A 25232-nucleotide genomic window follows, 5' to 3' on the forward strand; every position below is an offset into this window, starting at 1 on the left:
ATTTTAAACTTGACAAATTATCCCAGATGCTTAGTAAGACCAAACAACAAATTGGCAATATTTGGCCACAGCCTTTAATATTATTATTCTCATAATTTATACATGTTGTATATAACTGAAAAATGAGGTTACCCGCATATTGCTGATTATGGCAACCGTACTGTCATATATATATATATATAAATTACTACCACAGATAATGGTAACTGAAGATAGGATTAAAACAATTTGGAAATCACCGTGGGAACACAGGTGATGGATCGAAACCCTTACATTGTTCATCTAGATCTGTAGTAAATGATCCTATTCATAAAACAAAATGTTTTTTGATGCAGCGAATTATGCAAATCACAGGCCTAATAAATTCAGTCTTTGTTGGAAGGTTTGATAACTTCAATAGACTTCTTCTCAGGTCCTGTCTGTCCAATGGCCAAATACATATAGGTGTTCAAACAATTGACAACTGAAACATCATCTGAAATTATAAATTACAACACAGGCAGTATCTTATTCTAATACACTGTATTTACAATAAATATACATTTTGGGAGGAGGGAGGGATTTTGAATAAAATTTTCCTCTGATAACAACAAGTTATTTTAAAAGCAGCCTCTCCTGTTGGACCCGAATTAAAAAAGGATTGTGACGTCAAATTGTATGGTTCACTAACCACCAATGAAATTTGAGTTTTCTTAAACTCACTAATAACCAACCAATGTAATAGTACAGCGCACCGTGATAACTGAATTTAAGTACAGGACTTAAATTCTATTATCCCAGATGCTTAGTAAGACCAAACAACAAATTGGCAGTATTTGGCCACAGCCTTTAATATTATTATTCTCATAATTTATACATGTTGTATATAACTGAAAAATGAGGTTACCCGCATATTGCTGATTATGGCAACCGTACTGTCATATATATATATATATAAATTACTACCACAGATAATGGTAACTGAAGATAGGATTAAAACAATTTGGAAATCACCGTGGGAACACAGGTGATGGATCGAAACCCTTACATTGTTCATCTAGATCTGTAGTAAATGATCCTATTCATAAAACAAAATGTTTTTTGATGCAGCGAATTATGCCAGATTGACAGTGAAACAGAATAATGATTCATTGTCAACCGCCATATAATGGAGGTTCGCTGCCAAGCTGTGAGCCAAATACATCCACAAAAAAATCAAAGAAAACTTTCAAGTTACATGTAACTACTAGTAAAGTTGCTCAATAAATCGTAAAAAACTGTATATATCTACAGTAAAAATTTACACACAAGATCAATTATACAAAGTTTGTCTTAGGTAACAATATTATATTTATATCACTGAGACAAAAACACAAAACAAAACAACATATTTCATACTTATATATCAGTAGAGGGGAAAACATGACCATTGGTTTTATGCATGAAAAACTAAAGACCACCTTGAAAAAAATTGTTATTTCCTATGACAGACAAATGCACCCCATCAGATTTATACATGTTTCAGTCCTAGAAATGTCTGGATAGCATATTAAACAATAACCACCCGATTCCAATATATAGTTAGCTACTGTCTTATTAACCCTGTAATAGGCTGTATCTACACTTTAGAATATCTCCGTTTAAACGAGGCAGCATTTGGGACCACACAATTTTAGTGTCAGGCAAGTCCTTTGAAATAAAGGTCATAGCTTGTATCAACTTTTCTCCTAAGTCTTCAGTTTTAATATTCCCTAAATCATTAGCACCTACATGTACGACTAGAAATTTTGGATTGGAGGATCTTAAAACAACCTTTAGTTTAAACAACTTAACTGCATAACTGGAGGAACAAATAAACAATAGAATTTAACTATTAATAGAAGTAATTCTTTGGTAATAGGCAATCTTGAATCCCTAATTTTGGCCTTGACCGGTTAACTCCCTCCATCATTTTTTATAATAAATTCGAGTAAAATCGCCCAAGACATTCAATCTACTGAAAAAACTTATCCCTGCTAAATAACACTTAATAGAAAATATGCTATAAAATTGCACAATTCATACAAAGGTATTGGCCATACATTTTATAAACCAAACAATTTTCTGAACTCATTAAAGGACAATACACCTCTTTGATGTGTTGTTTAGGTACTTTGGGCAACTGAACTAACTATAAGGGACCCAATTATAGTATGAAATTTATGTTTAAATCTTCTGGTATCCCTGCTGGGGTTGTTCTGGCTGTTGATTTGGTCTTATTTGTGAAGGCAAATTATTTTGCGTGAAATGACAGTTTATAACTGAGTGAACACCATGACATTGTATACATGCATGACTATATTGACAAAATGAATTGAAACATTTGCCGTTATAATTAAAGGCATAGCACTTGGACGTTTTATTCACATTTCTATTAGCAGAAAATGTATTGTAACCAGAAGAAACTACTTCCAAATTTTGTGTGCCAATACTATCAGCCATATATAATAACCAAAGCTCTGGATCTACTATAGCCCATGAACTTGCCGGATCCAGTGTTTTGCGCAACCTAAATTGCTCATCATATAACTTCCAACCTAAATTATGAGGATTTCTTTTTGCACCCAAACGTACAACTGACATGTATTTAAGTTCTTGTAATCTACCTGAATGCACAGTACAATATACACTTACAAAAATGATAAATGCTGATGTCCATTGGTCAATAGACCCAATTTTGTTTTGCATATTTTCTGTTTGCAAAATAAATTCACCCCCTCTAAAAACAAGCTTTTGTGTAGCCTGCTGAGTATTGTTAATCAACAAAATGCCTAAATCAATAAATTCACTTTTCTGAATTTTTTCTCTAATACTTTGAGAAACATTAAAAGCAATATTAGCATGCATGCTGGGTATCTGAATAGGGTGATCAAAAGTACTAAATGGCATTGTAAAACTTGAGGCACCATTAGTATTACCTAAGGAATGTTCTGGAGGATCTTGACTGGTTACAGTGTTGCACACTCTTTGGTCTGGTAGTGGTACTCTTGAGTATAAAAGGGTATTAGCTGTGCTTGTCAAATCGACTGGCCCTGTACTTGCACTGGTATATATGCCTGCCCCTGTCTGTGAAAACAACATTGGGTATGTACCAGTAGAACTAGTAACGGTTATGAATGGTGTACCAGTATCAACTGTAGGCAACTGTGGTGCAGTTAGTGTCAGGTACTCTCTGGTTAGCCTTTTTCCTTGCTGACCGCCTGAGCTGTGCTGACATGACTACTAAAAGAATAACTAGAATTTAAAAACAAAAAACACTGTCTGAATATTCGGTTAATCCAGATTGATTATTGCTTGATTAAATGTCCAGTAGAAAATATCACACATGTGTAATTAATATATATATATATACGAAGCAAAATACTGATGGACACAATCAACGAACTGAATATTTTGCCATGGCTCAAGTTCGCAAACCAACACACGAAAGGTTATTTCAACTCGCCAGATAACTTGAATATTTTTGCTAATTCTGGTAGTCCTAACATGTTACCAAGAAGCATTATTTACCATTTATTATATTTGAAAATTAGCAACGGCAACGAAAAAACATTGAAAGAAAATTCAATAAACCATGTGCTCGCCATGTGCTTCACTAGGTCAGTTACATGCATCCTTGTTTCAAAGTAAACATTTACTATTTCCCTGTTGAAAGAGACTCAAATCTAAACCAAACTGTTGGCACTTAAAGAAAATTACATAAAATTAACTTTGAAAGAGAAAAAAAAATAAATTTGTTTTTTGATTTCAGCCATGTGGTCGCCATACACATGTACAGGTATCCTAGTTTTTGGATAATTAACGTCAATATTGTCTTTTATTGCACGAATCCTCGTTAATGTGCGTACAGCTATAACAATTCCTTTCAAAAATTATTATATAACATAAAATACTCCCTGACAATTTTTTGTTGAATAAAATTTTCCTCTGATAACAACAAGTTATTTTAAAAGCAGCCTCTCCTGTTGGACCCGAATTAAAAAAGGATTGTGACGTCAAATTGTATGGTTCACTAACCACCAATGAAATTTGAGTTTTCTTAAACTCACTAATAACCAACCAATGTAATAGTACAGCGCACCGTGATAACTGAATTTAAGTACAGGACTTAAATTCTATTATAATTAATTAAACAAAAAGATCCACAGACGCGTGCATTGTATTTGCGCCCATTTTTCACAAAATCAAACCTTCATTTGCGCCACAACTGAGGTTGTATTTCATTTGCGCCAAAAAATTAAGAAATACATTTGCGCCATTTTACAAGTTAAATATAACGAAAAAAAAATATTAATTGCGTCATCGTAAAGAAGAGTATTCCCCCTGGGTATATAACTAAGTACCTAAAATAAAGATGGAAGTTACTGAGGTCTAAAACTATATAGAATAAAAATGTTTTAGCTAAGTGTCAAGATGGATCAAAAAGAGCATGTACGATCCAAAATTATGAAAGGGTTTACCTGACATAGCTTATGTAATGCGTGCATCAATCATACAAGACTTCATTATAAATTGAATCAAGCAATGTATTACATAGGTCAAAATACGGTCTTCAGCAAAGATAACCACATGGAAAGTTTGATGAAGGCTTTTTACGTAGTAACGATCTCATAATTTAAAATAAAATGTTGATGGCGACAAAAATTCTCTGAAAATTCCAAATGTAAAAAATCTCTTGATCAAATAAAACCTCTTCATGAAATGATTGAATAGTTGCCAACTATTGCGACAAAGTTTTTGGCCCTTATTACTCACATTTTGCAGATTTTTCAACAATTATAAGATCATTGAATCAATGTCATCAGATTGTATAAAAAAACAAATAAATCGACTGCTGAGTAAGTCCTATTTATAGATGTTCTTATCCATTGTAGTCAGGGAAAATCGACAAATTAACTATCAAGTACCTTCATAAGCCAATTTAATACTGCGACCCATCCTTTATGTCTGTAAAAGAGCCGTGTCCTTATTGAAAAACCTAATTATAATGATTAATATTTAAAAGTTGAAGATTTCCCTTCGAAAAAATTTCCAGTGTGTAGAATGTTGTGAAAGTAATAACGGAGAAGAAAAAGATGTTTTTTTTTATTTCCGCTAAATGAACTCACAAGGAATATATTTAAAAGATTTCAGATATCGGTATTTTAGATAATAAAATTGAAAAATATGATGCAGGATTTCTAGTTTTATAGTTTAACTGTATATAGCGAAAACTTTAAGTTATTGCATCGAGTTATGAATTGAGCTTCTTTTAGTGTATGGACAATTTTGAGCTTTTATCATCATTTTCATTTTGAAGCACGTCTAAAGGTTAACATTTGAAAATTAATTATCCTCTAGAATAACATTAAATGCCTAATACACCCAAAAGGAGATGCTTTAAATCTGCAATTAATTCCCGCGTTTACATCTCTCACATGGCTTTTTTTTTTAATTCCAATCGACAAACCAAGGTACATTCCACTACTACGTTCCCTCTTTGAACGCCACCATAGATCGATAGATCTACCGAGGTGTCTGATTGTTTTTTTTTTATTCATACAGCACTTATTTGTAATAGGTCCTTCTGATGGCATTTTGTCAATGCATGCAAGAGGACGACAAAATAGCCAGAAGGCACGAATACGCTACTTTCCCATTGTGAATTCTCCTCTCTACATCTTTTTCTCCATAGTAATGAATCAACATCCATGCCCCCGAACATTCCGAAATAGCTGATAAAAAATCAATGTCAAATATCTGTCAGTAATTGTCAACAAACAGTAATTTGATAAAAGTGTATAATATTTGATTACACATACCGTTGTGTTATGCCGTCATACATAATCTTATATTTAGATATAATCAATTAATTATTAATATTCCATCCCTTTCTTTTATCTTGTTCCTTTTACTGACCATATGTTGGAAAATTCAAATGTGTTAATTTGTACATACACCTTAGAAAAAAAATAAGTGTATTAGTAGATCCAAATAACGCAGTAATTAGATTTCCAATCAAATTGAATCTTAGAATTTACACACTGGTAAATATACTATTTTATGAGCTATATCCACCTTATAATGAAACAAAAGATCATCCATCAACAATTGATTTTAATTAATTAATCTGGGGATATAAGAAATAACATGGAATTGACATCGGACTCCCCCACACATAAGAAACTGGTGTTTGATAATTAGTCTTGCTTTAAGGATGTTCATATTATTATACTTTACAGGATCTATTAAGCCGTAAATGATTTGTACGTGCTCCAACAATTACTTAATTCAAGTAGCAATACACTTCTTACTGAGCTGATATTGATGGTCGTCTTTTGGTAAGTAGATTATTGTATTCTCCATTTTAGCCTTTTGTACGTGTAGTTTCAGTTATTGTCTTCACTTATTAGATAACCCCGTCGAGAGTGAGGTCTTAATTCATGTTAAAATATCAAGTTTAGAACGATCCTCCTTCAATTTGTCTAAACAATTGTCTTAATTCTTTTTACCTTTTGACTGAACAAGACAACGAGCAATCTCGAGAGAAAAAGACAATGAAATAAGTATTTGGCCGACGATCGTACATTAATTAAAGCAATAGCTTTTGCGACTTCGATTATCGAAAATCGATGACCACCAATCTAAGAGTTTTCGTCTTGTAATATTAAGTAACAATTTCTGACTTCTGTGATCAGAAGAAGTGACAATGAAACAACGTGAGATATTATTGAACTTATTTTACAAACATATTCTTAATTAGAAATTAATATTACAATGAAAATTATGAATTATGGCCATTTATCATCAATATTTGGTTTACGATTTCAATTGTTAAATGTGAAGTCGTGATTAATTTCATTAATTATTAATGGAAGCTTTACCTGTTTAAAGGAACTACAATATTGAACATGTGAAAAAGAAACATGGCGGTCGATGAAGGTTCGATAAATAAAACATTTGTATTTAACAATGAACTTTTTAGCAAATGATATTATATTGATTTTGCATGCAGTTGACTATTCTTGTTTTGGAAAAGAAGAATAAGTAATGTCGTAATGGTTTACAACGTTATAATAGTTAATCAAACCGATTCTATTGACATTGCCGGTTTGTAATGATATTACTGATAGTCCTCGGCTGCGCATGTCAAATTTTAATGAACAGATCAATTCCCAAACAACTCGACAAAGATGGCTTGAGAATTCCAAGCAGAAAATCAATAGAATTCTAAAGTCTGATAGGATTTGGACATAGAAAACCAATTTCTGCAGAAAATAATAGTTGATGCCATTTTCAGACGATGTTGTGTTTAAATGGTGGTTTATGTGGTTATTCGCGCTTGTCTCGTTTAAAATTGGATCATTATATTAGATAGGAAAATGTTATAATTTCAAAATTGTTTCAAATGATCATTATGTTTGAAATAGTAGTTTATAATTATGATTATTGTGTGTTTAGCTGAATATGGGTTGGAATAGTTTATTTCATTCGGAAAATTACAACAACCAGCAGACGTTCCGATCATACCTGAATTCCGAGTAAAGAAACAAGATATTTATACTCTAATTGTCATTTTTTCAAACAAATTTTGTTCTTTCATCTCAAATGTCAGTGTCATGTGTTCTCAGTGTTTACGTTTTGGGATTTGTTACAACAAACCTATGGATAATATCACTCGCGTGCAATATCTTGGTCTTCCTTTCGGAATACCTCGTCCTTAGCTTAACCTCTCTTCAGGTGACAGTATTAATAGTTTGTGTTATATTATGGTATATTTCAACTCCTACATTCCTTATTTCTGACAAAATAATGGGAAATGAAACTAGCAGTATACCGTCGGATGTTACAACGCCAACATCCGATATTCAAGAATCGGTTGTTTCATTTGGATCTAAAAGACGGGCTTCCGTCTCGTCCACCAGACTGCCATCCCCAGTGGAACCACCTGAACCGGATCTTAGTGACTTAACAGAAGAGGAAATATCTCAAATACGATCAGTGATAGGCAGAGCAAAGGAAATGCAAAAAGCTGAAGAAAAACGAATCAGGTTAGTTATACCCTTTTTCATTTATTTGTTATCTTTTGGCGATGTATAAAAACGTCTCCTCGTCCGAGTGGACTCAAGTCTGTCACACAATGACTGGTGTATCGACAGACTCAGTGTCACGCTCCCTATACGTTAAAAACCTTGCAAACACTATTTAAGGGATGCATATGAGTGAACTCATGTCAGGATGTTAATCTTTTCATCTCTTCAAAATCACTGCATTTTACTTATTCAACGTCATCAACGTGGATTCACATTTAGAGAGACTTTAAAAATGACACAGGTCTGAAAGTGATGCTTATGGTATTCTATTAATGTGCTGAATACAACCTAGTGCACCTACAGCCGGAAGAAATCTATGAGTACCAACATGTCAATGTTATAATTGATTGGTTATTGTTTGCGTAAAGATCAGTGCAATTAGCAAGGACATCTATTCACCTTATGCGACCTTCAGCATACAACAATTTCCTTCATATATTGTAGAAATATAGATTTTCATCAGATAAATGATTTTAACCTTTTGAAATCCGCCAATTTAAACCAGATTTCTGACTTAAGCCCTTTAGCTTTTTTTTTTAACAATCATAAATTTTAAAATGTCATAGAATACACGTGAATTGTCGCACATATATTAGAAACACGAAATTAAAATTAAATGTCCTTCTAAACACATATTGCACCACTGACTTTCCGGGTGTTATGTAATAATTGATTATTTTCTGTGTGGAATACTCCTGTCTGCATATCTTTAATGATTTGGAATGACTATTTCGACTAACACATAAACATACGCCTCTTGTTAGAAACGGTAATATACAAACAGGCAGTATTGATAAGTGGGGATATAAAAGTAATTTAAGTTTTGATTGTTTACGTAATTTCTAACAATGATCTGATTATTGATTTTGTATCTTTCTATTTGCATCCAATATTACTTTTGATTGTTCCATATGTTTCTAATTGATGCTTGGTAAAACTATTCTGACATATTACATTATCATAGAAATAATATTCCCGTGTAGTCGAATCGAAGTACAGTCTAGCCTAGATGGTAAAACACATTCTAAAATAAGTGATTGAAAGTTTTAAACTGCGATCTATATTTGCTCACTTAGTAGAAATGATAAACCCACTATAAGTATTTGACGAACAGCGAGTTGAAAAGCAACCATAGATCTGGAAACTCATCACATGGTATAGCACGCACATATTTTTTTGTATTAGTTTAGCTGATCATGTAGAAAACCTTTTACAAACGGGATATCACATCATAATTTTGACAGTAATGTCATTTATAGAACTAGTAAATTTAGATACTCGCAAACCATAGGGTATAGGCATCTTCGCTAGCCAAGGGTTACGATCCACTCCCGCTCTCTTCACTGAAGAGAGCGGGAGTGGATCGTAACCCTTGGCTAGCGAAGATGAGGGTATAGGATACACATATATCTTGGTTTGTAAGTATAAAATTGAGAATGGAAATGGGGAATGTGAGAGACAACAACCCGACCAAAGAAAAAAACAACAGCAGAAGGTCACCAACAGGTCTTCAATGTAGCGAGAAATTCCCGCACCCGGAGGCGTCCTTCAGCTGGCCCCTAAACAATGACTACAACAAAGAACTTATTACAAACGGAAAATCAAGTCCTAGTGTTAATGGCGAATCTTGGTGATGGTTTATAGAACTAGTTCAACTAGAACCCGATCATTAAGAAAAGCTAAAAGGTTACCAATCTAACACAATAATAATATATTTTTACGGTTCTACATCCTGTCAATACTTATATTTTGGCATTTCACAAAGTCATTTTTTCTTGAACTGTTAGTGACGTCTTTAAACCAAACCTAATGAATGAATACAGTCTGATTTATTTTGGTCTGCGACTCATGTTTTATTCATTAGACAGTTTTAATAAGCTCATGAGTTCAGTGACTGCGATTACTTTTAGATCCTTTTTTGTGTCTTTAGTTTCAGTCTGATTTATTTTGGTCTACGCTTCAAGATTTATTCATTAGTCAGTTTTATTAAGCTCATACGTTCAGTGACTGCAATTTCTTTTAGATCATTTCAACCATTTTCTACATTTGAAAATGCCTGAACCAAGTCAAGAATATGACAGTTATTGTCCATTCGTTTTTTATGTGTTTTGTCATCTGATTTTGCTATGTGATTATGGACTTTTCAATTTGATTCTCTGAGTTCAGTATTTTTGTGATTTTACTTTTTATTGTGTCCTTAGCTTCAGTTTCAGTTTCTGTTAGTTTTTTCTTGTGCTTTGTACCGATCTGGTGAAGTGAATTTTTTAAAGTTTCTTCTCATGTTGTGCTTTTACACGACTGTCCAAGTTTGGGGGAGAATTAATCTCCCTCTTTACATTTTGAACACAGACACATGTCAGAAGGATAAAGTGTTTCATTGGTTGTCATTTGTTGCTGTATTAAATAATATCTTTTTTCATTTATTGTTTTGTAATTAATTCAGACTGATTTTTTTTTTCGTTGTAGTTATTTACATTTTGTAATATTTGGACAATTTGTAGTACGACTATGTGAGGTAGTACGATGATCTTCTATTGCTTATAATAACGACATTTTAAACTGAATTATATGCAATCCCGTTATTTATTATTATTTATAATCAAAATGGAAGAAATAATTGCCACATATACTGTAGTTGTTAGTCTGAATTTCTTGGTGACATTTGTTTTTGTTTGAAGCTTTTGTAGTTAAATTAGGGTCAATAACATCAAGAGATCTAATAAAACGTCTGTCACTTGAATGTCACTGGAGAAAATCAAATCCGTTTCACAGTAAATTCAAAGAAAGATTAATGAACGTGTTGAAAGCTTTCAGCAGTTGAAATATTGTCCATTTGTAGATGTGAAAAATAGAACCAGATACTAGTGTACTAATAAACTGATAAAATATAAGATAACAGTAGCGTCTCTCATTATCTTGCTTCTATTTTGAGCAAACGGCATTATTAAAATAACCGTTTTTCGTCACAATTCATTTTGGAATATTCTTTGCGGTCGTTTTAACGACGACAATTAAAAGTTAAGACTAAAAGTTAAATTGACATGTTAAGCAGGATCTGATAACCCTTCCGGACCGCTTAAAATCATTCCAACTTTTTGTTAGTTTCGTTTAGCTCTCTCTATCTACAGTGTTTTGTTTATTTTTGTCTTAATATCTTCGTTTCGTCATAACTAGCATTTTTTTCTTCGAAATTTGAAATTGATTGTTTCTTTTGGTGCAAATGTCTCCATTTAAAGTGTCATTGCAAATTCTGCAGAGCAAATACCATGTTTCTATATTGTCGGGAAATAAAATATATTGTACATGCCAGAAAACAACCAGATAAGTTTTGCGTGTCTCGTTTTTCTTTTCGTCTTTAAAGCTAGCACTTTCACTTTTTGTATTATTAGACTAAGAATATATATATCTCTCAAGGTACGATATAATTCGACAAACGAAAGCTGAATTGTAAAGTCCTGAAAATGCATAGCTTACTAAATCAATAGTCTCTTGCTTTATTTTCAAATTTCAAATTAAAATTGACGAACTTTTGTTGTGAAATCTTTTCGAAATATCCATTTGACATATTACTGAAATTACTGAAATGTAAAAATCCTACATTGTTCTATGAATGCATGTGGTGAAAACCTTCACATTCATAAATATCAAAGACATTCTTTACGCCAAAGTGATGCAGTTCCTGAAAAAAAAATGAGATATGTAGTGGAATTGTTAAGACCAGATTTTGTCAACAAACAATATTAAAGTGGAATTAACATCATTAATATCACTTATATAAAGATTAATGTCAAATTTGAAATAAATGAAATCGAAAATTTTATCACGCAATGATATAGAATAAGGAAGAGTGGATAATTCCCATAATCCTTCGTGAAGGAGTGTAAAAAACAAACAAAAAAGAAAATTTTAACCAACGAGTCTTAACGCGGTGTCATAAAGTGTTTGAACCTCCTTATAAGAAGAAAGCAGAATTTAAGGGCGCACTACGTTTGCGCGCATTTGGGGATTAAAATGTTTTACGTTTGCGCGCAACTTTTGACTTTTGCGCGCATTCATTTTACAGGTAAACTCAGGTAAAAATACAAAAGCAAATTGTACTATTTATATATATTATTCTTATTTTCATAATAAATAGTTTAGAAAATATCTCTTAATTCGAAATATGTATTGTTCTGTTCAATTCTAAAACCAATTATAAAGTGATCATCATAAACTCCGTAGTACTGTATCTGCCATCAGGCTTAAGGCATACATGTAACTTCAATGTGAATATTTCTGGATAAAAAGTGTTTCAACTAATATTGAGCGTTTTTAAAATAAGTAAACAATTTAAGTTAGTTTGTAAAATTATACGAAGGTACAAACATAGAGTTTCGGCACTAACCGACATGTAAAGTAATGAATTCATCAATATACTTTTACCTTTATTTAAGATTAGCTATATGTTTTAACATTTTAACATTTTCATCTGTATATATTTCTAGGATTTAGTGCTTGTGCATAATAAAATGGACTTATCTTGCTCGTAATCCCACTCCCACCTCATCTTTGGTGAGCAGGGGACTAAGACTAAAGGAATGAGTACTTATAACTTATTTTTTTAAATAATTGAACAAATTATAAAGAATAAGTATTATCACCTGTATTTTACCTGAGTTTACCTGCCAAAAAAATGCGCGCAATTGTAATCAAAAGCTGCGCGCAAACGTAATGATTTTTGCGCGCAAATGTAATGGTAATGCGCGCAAACGTAATGCATTTAAAGGGCGTAGAATGGCTTGCCTTTCCTTCATAGGTTTTTTTTTTATGAAAAAGAGAGAAATAGTGACATATTATGCGTTTAACATGTTGAATGAAAATGAAAAAGTGGGTGTAATATTTCCTCTGTTTAATTAAACTATTGAACTGCAATAAGAGAGAAAACACATTTCTGACGTCTTGATCCAAACGTTTAAGGCACGGATTGAAACCTGACACTTTAATTTCAAATGCAACTGAATGACAAACGTGCAAGTAATCAAACAGAAAATACCAATTTGATTGCATTGATATTTAGTATGGATCAATGGAAATTTAAGTTTGGAGTTTGTGTGGGATTGAAATGATAAATTAAGTAGTTAAAAACCATATATGTAAATATATACATGATCGGTTTTAAACACTTAATTCACTATTCTATTCTTATTTCGACATTAAATTTTGTTAGACATCGAACCTATCAATTAAAATCTACATTCTAATACCAATGGGCGATTACACAACAGCTCCCAAGATAAATCATGAACCGAGTACCATATGGGAAAAGTTTAAAAAAATCCTTATTGTCAATCCAATTAAACGATATTATACAAGTTTAGTTTAAATGTTTTTGCTAACCTACACAAACTTTTATCTGCAATGAGCAACACGATAGGTGTAAATAGTGAAGCAGAATATGCCTATTCGTTCAAATCACCAACGGTCACCGATGTTTTCGAGTTGCTTCGTGTTGTTCCGTCTTTTGTTTTTCTATTTAGTGTTTCATAAACTGTTGTTTCTCATTTAGACGTATTTGGTGATTATATTGTCTATATATGATTTCTTTATTGTATCTGTCTCTTATGTTATTTATTATCCGAGCGAATAAACACAATTAGGAATAGGATGTTTTGCACGTAGTTCATTTCATTACATAATTTTGAAAATGACGTTATTTATTTTTAAAAAACTCTAAAAATAGGATAAATTTTGCCGAATAAAACAAAAGAGCTCAACAAAGCTCAGCATACGGAATTCTAATGCGGTCATCATGTCATCAAATACTAAACCTCCGTCTTTATGACTAATCGACCTATGATTACATGCACACCCTATGGTTTACCTTTGGTACATTTTGTAGATAGCCTCTTTGGAACATGAGGTCACGATGCATTGAAATGAAACAAGAAAACATGAATATTATTTTATTCATAGAAATTGGATTTTTTTTGTTAATTATGAAAAGTATGATTTACTTTGGAAACATTATAAATCTAACAAGTGCCACTTCATGCGAAAAGGTGCGAAAATACCGTACTAAGATATATATCATAACCATAAAAATCAGTAAGTTTGACTTTTTTGCCAATTTATCAATTCCAAATTACAATTTTGGAATGGTGCGTGTTTAAAAAATGTGTATTTAATAGAAAAATGTACTTTGTCTTATCTATCCATAATTGACATCTATATATAACTTCCTCTGACTATAGTTCCTTCAATGATAACTCTTTCTACGTAATAACGGTATAAATCATTGATATTCAAATTACCGTTTGCTTTAGAAGTCCAATAAATGATTGTACTAACTGTTTTACGAATGATTTACACAAAGGCAATAAATATCACAGATTTTCCATTGATTTTTCTCCAGTTCAATGGTTATTTAACCAGTGTTCTTTCCCGCCTATATCACGCAAATCAAGTTATATTGTTTAACCGCTTGCGTACCTTACGAACGATTATTACAGCTTTTGATTGAATTATTATAATAGAAAATATCATCACCGACCTTGACCTTGGTTTTGCGAACATGTAAATATTCAGCCATTTCGGTCTAAGGAATAGGCACGTTAAATCAGATGCTTCATAAAGGTTTCTGCAGGTTAAAGAACCACAGCAACAACTCTTTGATGGGTTGCGTTCGGTTTGTTTCATGGTAAAATTGTTCTCCTAATCCAACATATCGGCGTTATTATTTTATATTATAGTGTTCGGCTTATTTCCACCTTTATCACGACAGATCATGTTCTAGTCCTTAATATGCATTTAATATTTACCACTGCATGGCTGTAACAGAAACTAGAATTATTGAATTCTTCCATTTTCTAATGCTGGAAAAATACAAATAGGAATACCAAGTGTATCAAGTTTGACTTCCACATTTGTATGGAGGAATTTCTAAGATCGCAGAAGAAATATTTTTTTGCTTTAGCTGACCTTGAAATTTCTTTGAATCGTTGCATGCTGTTCATTAGGTTGTGATAAGTAGTACGTGGATCGAATCCCATGCAAGGATGTTAGTGTTCCGTATACCGGTATTCATTGCAATTAAGCAAATGTCATTCATATAGAATATTACATAAATTCAAACTTTTAGCGAAAGAAAGTTTGATTAATAATTGCTTCACATAGATGCTTCATAATGATATTTTGACAGGACAGCAACTATCACGCAGTGTATAAAATGATAAAACAGAGGGTCATGACTGCATACAACATGAACTATGGCCATTAACAAACATAAATTATTAAATATATGTACCTTTTTACTGGGAAATGTAGAGAAAAAAGTTGATTTGATCAAAATTAAGCACGCGATTGTATAGATATGACATTAGTTTGTGCTTCCATTGTCAGGTGTCATTGAAACCGGGAGTTTATTTCAAACATGTTAAATTTGAGCGAACGGCGTTAAGTCTTTAGATATCCTGTAATTAATGGTTAATATTCCTGATGTAAGGAACTTTCCGCTAACTAAGCAAAACACCTTCAGGTGAATTACTCTGTGACTTGCTGGAGATCTATATATTTTTCTTTCTTAATGACCGTTTTAATATTATCAAAGTCTTTGTCAAATTTTGTATGTTTCATATGATAACAATACAATTGAAATACAATTTCCACCAACAAAATGCGTTGAAACCGAAGATGACTGTTGATAAAGTAACATGTAGCTTAAATGCTACACAAAATGTTGAACTGTTGACTAAGTATACGAGTATATATGTCAAGCAGACCAAGGAATTGTTTAGTAATTAAGGCACGCTGAGCATCTTCAAATGCATCATGGGTAGTCATACTATGTGCCTGTCCCAAGTCAGGAGCCTGTAATTCAGTGGTTGTCGTTTGTTTATGTGTTACATATTTGTTTTTCGTTCATTTTTTAAAATAAATAAGGCCGTTAGTTTGAATTCTTTTACATTATCTTATCGGGTTTATATAGCTGACTATGTGGTATGGGCTTTGATCATTGTTGAAGGCCATACGGTAACCTATAGTTGTTAATGTTTGTGTCATTTTGGTCTTATGTGGATAGTTGTCTCGTTGGCAATAATACCACATCTTCTTTTTTTGTATACTACAATCTCGCTCTGCATAAGACATTACACAAAAGCCCACGAGATTCCAATCATTCTTTACTTAACAAATTCTTTAGCAGACTTAAACTTTTTGAAGTTTTTTTTTATCTAATTTTGAAATATATATTCATTGCTAGGAAATTATCCATATAGCTGAACGTGAAGTAAAGGGATACTGCTATCTTCTTTTCATTTGACTTAATTGATACTTATGTCTTAAGTCTGCTATTACGAATATAGGAACTTGTCATCAAGACGAATAAATTTGGTGTCCACAGGAGATTCGACTGCTTGTTAAAAACTAGTGCCTCAAACGAGCATGAAATCGCTACATTTGACGACTCAGTCTGGGATAACTTTGATTTTTCGAACTTTGAAACATTGCCTCCTAATACCTTTACAGCCGATTGCATTAAGTGTGTATGTAAAGGAAGTATCTTTGGTTAGCTTGCTTGCTTTCTTGGTCGTGAAGGTATAAGCTAGGTAAACTATCCGCCTTTAAGAGTAAACTAGTCCGACAGATAACCACACTATATGTATGTAGGACTAGGCTACTTCGAAAGGAGGATAGTATACCTCTCCCAAAAATGACTTCACGTTTTAGCAAGCAAGCAAGCTAACCAAAGATATTACCTTTGCCTACACACTCAACGCAATCGGCTGTATATGATTAAACATCAAATTTGATACCTTATTGACTCTCCTTCTTTTATATGAATTTGCTTCTATATATATTTCTATTCTTAGAACATTATTCAAATGAACTGTTACTTAAAGCTCAATTAGAGCTCTGAAGCTGAATGAAATCCTTAAATCAAATATTCTTCTGCTATCCATTTTAATTTCGATTTAATAAATTTGATGTGACAAGTTTATTTACTTTTAATTTCAATGAAGCGAGCTAACGATTGGCTAGATATAATTTTGTAATCTTTTAAGAAATCGTTCGATAATCTGATTATTATGAAACATAAAATGGAATAATTTGATTGCTTCAATGTAAAATGGCAAATTTTATGTCATTGATCTTTTTAAATTGAAATGAAACATTTTATGACTTGGATACACTTGTTTTAAAACAAATTACTTGCCCAGTAATTTCGTAAATAGTGGAGTAAATATTTGAATTTGTTATTTCATTGTTAAATCTTTAATTTTGTCAATGACTTGGCTTCCTCGCATATCTTTGTCTGGGTATATAAGAAGTTTACCTTGAGAACAATGCGGAAGACAGAATTTTAGAACATTTAATTGCTATTTGTAAACTATCATCAGATGGCTGTGTTAGGGGCTGATATATATCAGTCTCCTCCAGTATCTTGGAGTACAACACATGCCTTCCCTGTCTCTTGGAGTACAACATATGCCTTCCCTGTCTTCTCCAGTATCTTGGAGAACAACACATGCCTTCCCTGTCTCCTGGAGTACAACACATGCCTTCCCTGTCTCCTGTCTCCTCCAGTATTTTGGAGTACAACACATACCTTCCCTGTCTCCTGTCTCCTCCAGTATCTTGGAGAACAACACATGCCTTCCCTGTCTCCTCCGGTATCTTGGAGAATAACACATGCCTTCCCTGTTCCCTGTTTCCTCCAGTATCTTGGAGTACAACACATACCTTCCCGGTCTCCTGTTTCCTCCAGTATCTTGGAGTACAACACATACCTTCCCGGTCTCCTGTCTCCTCCAGTATCTTGGAGTACAACACATGCCTTCCCTGTCTCCTGTCTCCTCCAGTATCTTGGAGTACAACACATACCTTCCCGGTCTCCTGTTTCCTCCAGTATCTTGGAGTACAACACATGCCTTTCCTGTCTCCTGTCTCCTCCAGTATCTTGGAGTACAACACATGCCTTTCCTGTCTCCTGTCTCCTCCAGTATCTTGGAGTACAACACATACCTTCCCTGTCTCCTGTTTCCTCCAGTATCTTGGAGTACAACACATACCTTCCCGGTCTCCTGTTTCCTCCAGTATCTTGGAGTACAACACATGCCTTCCCTGTCTCCTGTTTCCTCCAGTATCTTGGAGTACAACACATACCTTCCCGGTCTCCTGTCTCCTCCAGTATCTTGGAGTACAACACATGCCTTCCCTGTCTCCTGTCTCCTCCAGTATCTTGGAGTACAACACATGCCTTCCCGGTCTCCTGTTTCCTCCAGTATCTTGGAGTACAACACATGCCTTCCCTGTCTCCTGTCTCCTCCAGTATCTTGGAGTACAACACATACCTTCCCGGTCTCCTGTCTCCTCCAGTATCTTGGAGTACAACACATGCCTTCCCTGTCTCCTGTTTCCTCCAGTATCTTGGAGTACAACACATACCTTCCCGGTCTCCTGTTTCCTCCAGTATCTTGGAGTACAACACATGCCTTCCCTGTCTCCTGTCTCCTCCAGTATCTTGGAGTACAACACATGCCTTCCCTGTCTCCTGTCTCCTCCAGTATCTTGGAGTACAACACATACCTTCCCGGTCTCCTGTCTCCTCCAGTATCTTGGAGTACAACACATGCCTTCCCTGTCTCCTGTTTCCTCCAGTATCTTGGAGTACAACACATACCTTCCCGGTCTCCTGTTTCCTCCAGTATCTTGGAGTACAACACATGCCTTCCCGGTCTCCTGTTTCCTCCAGTATCTTGGAGTACAACACATACCTTCCCGGTCTCCTGTTTCCTCCAGTATCTTGGAGTACAACACATGCCTTCCCTGTCTCCTGTCTCCTCCAGTATCTTTGAGTACAACACATACCTTCCCGGTCTCCTGTTTCCTCCAGTATCTTGGAGTACAACACATGCCTTCCCGGTCTCCTGTCTCCTCCAGTATCTTGGAGTACAACACATACCTTCCCGGTCTCCTGTTTCCTCCAGTATCTTGGAGTACAACACATACCTTCCCGGTCTCCTGTTTCCTCCAGTATCTTGGAGTACAACACATGCCTTCCCGGTCTCCTGTTTCCTCCAGTATCTTGGAGTACAACACATGCCTTCCCTGTCTCCTGTTTCCTCCAGTATCTTGGAGTACAACACATACCTTCCCGGTCTCCTGTTTCCTCCAGTATCTTGGAGTACAACACATACCTTCCCGGTCTCCTGTTTCCTCCAGTATCTTGGAGTACAACACATACCTTCCCGGTCTCCTGTTTCCTCCAGTATCTTGGAGTACAACACATGCCTTCCCTGTCTCCTGTTTTCTCCAGTATCTTGGAGTACAACACATACCTTCCCGGTCTCCTGTTTCCTCTAGTATCTTGGAGTACAACACATACCTTCCCGGTCTCCTGTTTCCTCCAGTATCTTGGAGTACAACACATACCTTCCCGGTTTCCTGTTTCGTCCAGTATCTTGGAGTACAACACATACCTTCCCGGTCTCCTGTTTCCTCCAGTATCTTGGAGTACAACACATACCTTCCCGGTCTCCTGTTTCCTCCAGTATCTTGGAGTACAACACATGCCTTCCCTGTCTCCTGTTTCCTCCAGTATCTTGGAGTACAACACATACCTTCCCGGTCTCCTGTTTCCTCCAGTATCTTGGAGTACAACACATACCTTCCCGGTCTCCTGTTTCCTCCAGTATCTTGGAGTACAACACATGCCTTCCCTGTCTCCTGTCTCCTCCAGTATCTTGGAGTACAACACATACCTTCCCGGTCTCCTGTTTCCTCCAGTATCTTGGAGTACAACACATACCTTCCCGGTCTCCTGTTTCCTCCAGTATCTTGGAGTACAACACATACCTTCCCGGTCTCCTGTTTCCTCCAGTATCTTGGAGTACAACACATGCCTTCCCGGTCTCCTGTTTCCTCCAGTATCTTGGAGTACAACACATACCTTCCCGGTCTCCTGTTTCCTCCAGTATCTTGGAGTACAACACATACCTTCCCGGTCTCCTGTTTCCTCCAGTATCTTGGAGTACAACACATACCTTCCCGGTCTCCTGTTTCCTCCAGTATCTTGGAGTACAACACATACCTTCCCGGTCTCCTGTTTCCTCCAGTATCTTGGAGTACAACACATGCCTTCCCTGTCTCCTGTTTCCTCCAGTATCTTGGAGTACAACACATACCTTCCCGGTCTCCTGTTTCCTCCAGTATCTTGGAGTACAACACATACCTTCCCGGTCTCCTGTTTCCTCCAGTATCTTGGAGTACAACACATGCCTTCCCTGTCTCCTGTTTCCTCCAGTATCTTGGTGTACAACACATACCTTCCCGGTCTCCTGTTTCCTCCAGTATCTTGGAGTACAACACTTACCTTCCCGGTCTCCTGAAGTAAAAACTTTCTAGGATATCTTTGATTAAACTGTGGTAGATTTTCGGTTAAATTGCTTATATATAGATATTGGAAGATGTGGTATGGGTTCCAATGAGACAACTCTCCATCCAAGTAATAATTTATAAAAGTAAATAATTATAGGTCAAGGTACGGCCTTAAACACGGCGTTTTGGCTCGCATCTAACAGTAAGCTAATAAGGGCACAAAAAAATACTAGACAGTGTAAAACCGTTCAAACGGGAAAACTAACGGTCTAATCTATATAAAAACGAAAAACGAAAAACACTTATGAACCACATAAACAGACGACAACCACTGAACATCAGATTCCTGATTTATGTCAATACATTATTTTTGCAACCTTGATCTCTAACCCCTTTAAACGTCAATTTAATTGGTTGATTAACAATTGATTTTGCTATTGGTTTTTAATTCTTCTTCATTAATATTTCACTCAATGTTAACTTCAATTGCTAGAATCTTTATAGTCAATGCCATATACCGTTTAATACCCCCAGGAAATCAATGACATTTCATGGATGTTTACCTTTTTTGACTATACCTCTAGAAAAGAACTGTATTGCTTCATTCGTCTATCAAAATTTGTTTGTTATGTGTATGTATTTTTTTCTGATGTCTTTTCTTACCTTCGGTCAAAAGTATACATGTAGCTACTTTTTTCTGTTAGACAAATGACATTAAGTAGCTGAAAAATACCATCCGTGTTTTAGATTCTTACATATTCGAGCACGAATGAATAATTGTCAAAATTAAATGAAAGTGACCTTTTCGTGGAAATCTTGTTCTTTAATGTTGCCCACCTTTTACGTGGAAATCATTTTAACACGACCAACTTGAATTTTTGAGGCAAATTTTAAAATCTGTTTAATATGGTAATTTTACATTTTAAACATTAACGTGTTCATATAATTTTAATGTCAAGGAGAGATAAAGTTGATATTCATGTTATTTTCAGTTACAAACGTAATTATTTGAATTACTTTAAATGATAATCACTTTTCACGCTCAATTTGTTTTTTTGTAGTATATTGATATAAACAGTGAGTGGGGCAGATTTCGTGGAAAACAAATTACGACATCGTCTTAGAAACACGATAAAGAGATAAATAAATTAAATGTCCACAAAACATCACACCAATAGCTTGGACAACATAAAAAACAACAACACAAAAAAAAAACGAACAAAAAACCCAAACAAACCAAAAGTGTAAGAAGGTGTGCCGAAAAAGTAAGGAGTTCCTGCCCCACAAGTTACTCATAAATATAGAATAATTATACCGGGCTGAAGTACGTCCATTATTCATAGTTCATTATTCATTATTCAATAATGAATAATGAAATAGTTCATTATTCACTATTCAATATTGAAAAATGAATAATGAATAATGAAATGGTTTATGTTTCATTATTCAAATTGAACCGGTGAATAGTGAAAAAAATATAAAAAAATTTGACCGTGACGCGATAGCTACATTTTGATTTGCAATGACCATAAGAGTGTTTACGGACGACCTAAATGCAACAATATGCATAAAAATGAGGAAATATAAAAAAGAAGATGTGGTATTATTGTCAATGAGACAAACATCCACAAAAGACCAAAATGACACAGACATCAACAACTATAGCTCACCGTACAGCCTACAACAATGAGCAAAGCCCATACCGCATAGTAAGCTATAAAAGGCCCCAATAAGACAATGTAAACAACTAACGGCCTTATCTATTTTACAAAATGAACGAAAAACTAATATGTAACACATAGACAAATGACAACCACTAATTTACAGACTCCTGAATTGGGACAGACACATACATAAATAATTCAGCGGGGTTAAACATGTTAGCCAATTTTGAATAATTAAATGGATATTTTGAATAATGGAATGGACTGCTGCGACCCTTTAACCCCTAATTATAGATAAACCTTATACCTCATTCGAAAGCTTATAACGAGAGGAACAAAATGTATATAGTCAACATGTTCCGCGACGCATATTAGAGGACTTAAATGTCGAAATACGCGTGAAAGTTAAGAAATAGCCAATTTTGAATAATGAAATGGATATTTTGAATAATGGAATGGACTGCTGCGACCCTTTAACCCCTAATTATAGATAAACTTTATACCTCATTCGAAAGCTTATAACCAGAGGAACAAAATGTATATAGTCAACATGTTCCGCAACGCATATCACAGGACTTAAATGTCGAAATACGCATGAAAGTTAAGAAATAGCCAATTTTGAATAATGAAATGGATAATTTGAATAATGGAATGGACTGCTGCGACGCTTAAGCCCCTAATTATAGATAAAATTTATACCTAATTCGAAAGCTTATAACGAGAGGAACAAAATGTATATAGTAAGCATGTTTCGCAACGCATATTAGAGGACTTAAATGTCGAAATACGCGTGAAAATTAGGAAATCGCCAATTTTGAATAATGAAATCGATATTTTGAATAATGGAATGGACTGCTGCGACCCTTCAACCCCAAATTATAGATAAAACTCATACCTCATTCGAAAGTTTATAACAAGAGGAACAAAATGTATAAAGTCAACATGTTCCGCAACGCATATTACAGGAATTAAATGTCGAAATACGCGTGAAAGTTAAGAAATAGCCAATTTTGAATAATGAAATGGATATTTTGAATAATGGAATGGACTGCTGCGACCCTTTAGCCCCTAATTATGGATAAACTTTATACCTCATTCGAAAGCTTATAACAAGAGGAACAAAATGTATATAGTCAACATGTTCCGCAACGCATATTACAGGACTTAAATGTCGAAATACGCGTGAAAGTTAAGAAATAGCCAATTTTAAATAATGAAATGGATATTTTGAATAATGGAATGGACTGCTTCGACGCTTAAGCCCCTAATTATAGATAAAATTTATACCTAATTCGAAAGCTTATAACGAGAGGAACAAAATGTATATAGTAAGCATGTTTCGCAACGCATATTAGAGGACTTAAATGTCGAAATACGCGTGAAAATTAGGAAATCGCCAATTTTGAATAATGAAATGGATATTTTGAATAATGGAATGGACTGCCGCGACCCTTTAACCCCTAATTATAGATAAACCTTATACCTCATTCGAAAGCTTATAACGAGAGGAACAAAATGTATATAGTCAACATGTTCCGCGACGCATATTAGAGGACTTAAATGTCGAAATACGCGTGAAAGTTAAGAAATAACCAATTTTGAATAATGAAATGGATATTTTGAATAATGGAATGGACTGCTGCGACCCTTTAGCCCCTAATTATAGATAAAATTTATACCTAATTCGAAAGCTTATAACGAGAGGAACAAAATGTATATAGTAAGCATGTTTCGCAACGCATATTAGAGGACTTAAATGTCGAAATACGCGTGAAAATTAGGAAATCGCCAATTTTGAATAATGAAATGGATATTTTGAATAATGGAATGGACTGCTGCGACCCTTCAACCCCAAATTATAGATAAAACTCATACCTCATTCGAAAGTTTATAACAAGAGGAACAAAATGTATAAAGTCAACATGTTCCGCAACGCATATTACAGGAATTAAATGTCGAAATACGCGTGAAAGTTAAGAAATAGCCAATTTTGAATAATGAAATGGATATTTTGAATAATGGAATGGACTGCTGCGACCCTTTAGCCCCTAATTATGGATAAACTTTATACCTCATTCGAAAGCTTATAACAAGAGGAACAAAATGTATATAGTCAACATGTTCCGCAACGCATATTACAGGACTTAAATGTCGAAATACGCGTGAAAGTTAAGAAATAGCCAATTTTGAATAATGAAATGGATATTTTGAATAATGGAATGGACTGCTGCGACGCTTAAGCCCCTAATTATAGATAAAATTTATACCTAATTCGAAAGCTTATAACGAGAGGAACAAAATGTATATAGTAAGCATGTTTCGCAACGCATATTAGAGGACTTAAATGTCGAAATACGCGTGAAAATTAGGAAATCGCCAATTTTGAATAATGAAATGGATATTTTGAATAATGGAATGGACTGCCGCGACCCTTTAACCCCTAATTATAGATAAACCTTATGCCTCATTCGAAAGCTTATAACGAGAGGAACAAAATGTATATAGTCAACATGTTCCGCGACGCATATTAGAGGACTTAAATGTCGAAATACGCGTGAAAGTTAAGAAATAACCAATTTTGAATAATGAAATGGATATTTTGAATAATGGAATGGACTGCTGCGACCCTTTAGCCCCTAATTATAGATAAACTTTATACCTCATTCGAAAGCTTATAACGAGAGGAACAAAATGTATATAGTCAACATGTTTTGCAACGCATATTACAGGACTTAAATGTCGAAATACGCATGAAAGTTAAGAAATAGCCAATTTGGAAAAATGAAATGGATATTTTGAATAATGGAATGGACTGCTGCGACATTTTAGCCCCTAATTATAGATAAACCTTATACCCAAATCGAAAGCTTATAACGAGAGCAACATAATGTATATAGTCAACATGTTCCGCAACGCATATTAGAGGACTTAAATGTCGAAATACGCGTGAAAGTTAAGAAATAGCCAATTTTGAATAATGAAATGGATATTTTGAATAATGGAATGGACTGCTGCGACCCTTTAGCCCCTAATTATAGATAAACTTTATACCTCATTCGAAAGCTTATAACGAGAGGAACAAAATGTATATAGTCAACATGTTCCGCAACGCATATTACAGGAC

At 34.4% G+C, this 25232-nt stretch overlaps 1 protein-coding gene across 3 annotated transcripts in view; it reads left to right on the forward strand.

The window, feature by feature from the left end:
• Positions 1–7181: 7181 nt before the first annotated feature.
• Positions 7182–25232, forward strand: part of LOC134719876 (uncharacterized) — a 59537-nt gene continuing 41486 nt past the window's right edge. For all 3 annotated transcript variants that reach the window (XM_063582793.1, XM_063582795.1, XM_063582794.1), the window contains exon 1: positions 7182–8048. In XM_063582793.1, the coding sequence (XP_063438863.1) occupies positions 7606–8048 (443 nt within the window). In that variant the 5' untranslated portion in view covers positions 7182–7605. The remainder of the gene's footprint in view (positions 8049–25232) is intronic.

The sequence above is a fragment of the Mytilus trossulus genome, chromosome 1 (assembly GCF_036588685.1).
Source record: "Mytilus trossulus isolate FHL-02 chromosome 1, PNRI_Mtr1.1.1.hap1, whole genome shotgun sequence".
NCBI classification, from domain to species: domain Eukaryota; kingdom Metazoa; phylum Mollusca; class Bivalvia; order Mytilida; family Mytilidae; genus Mytilus; species Mytilus trossulus.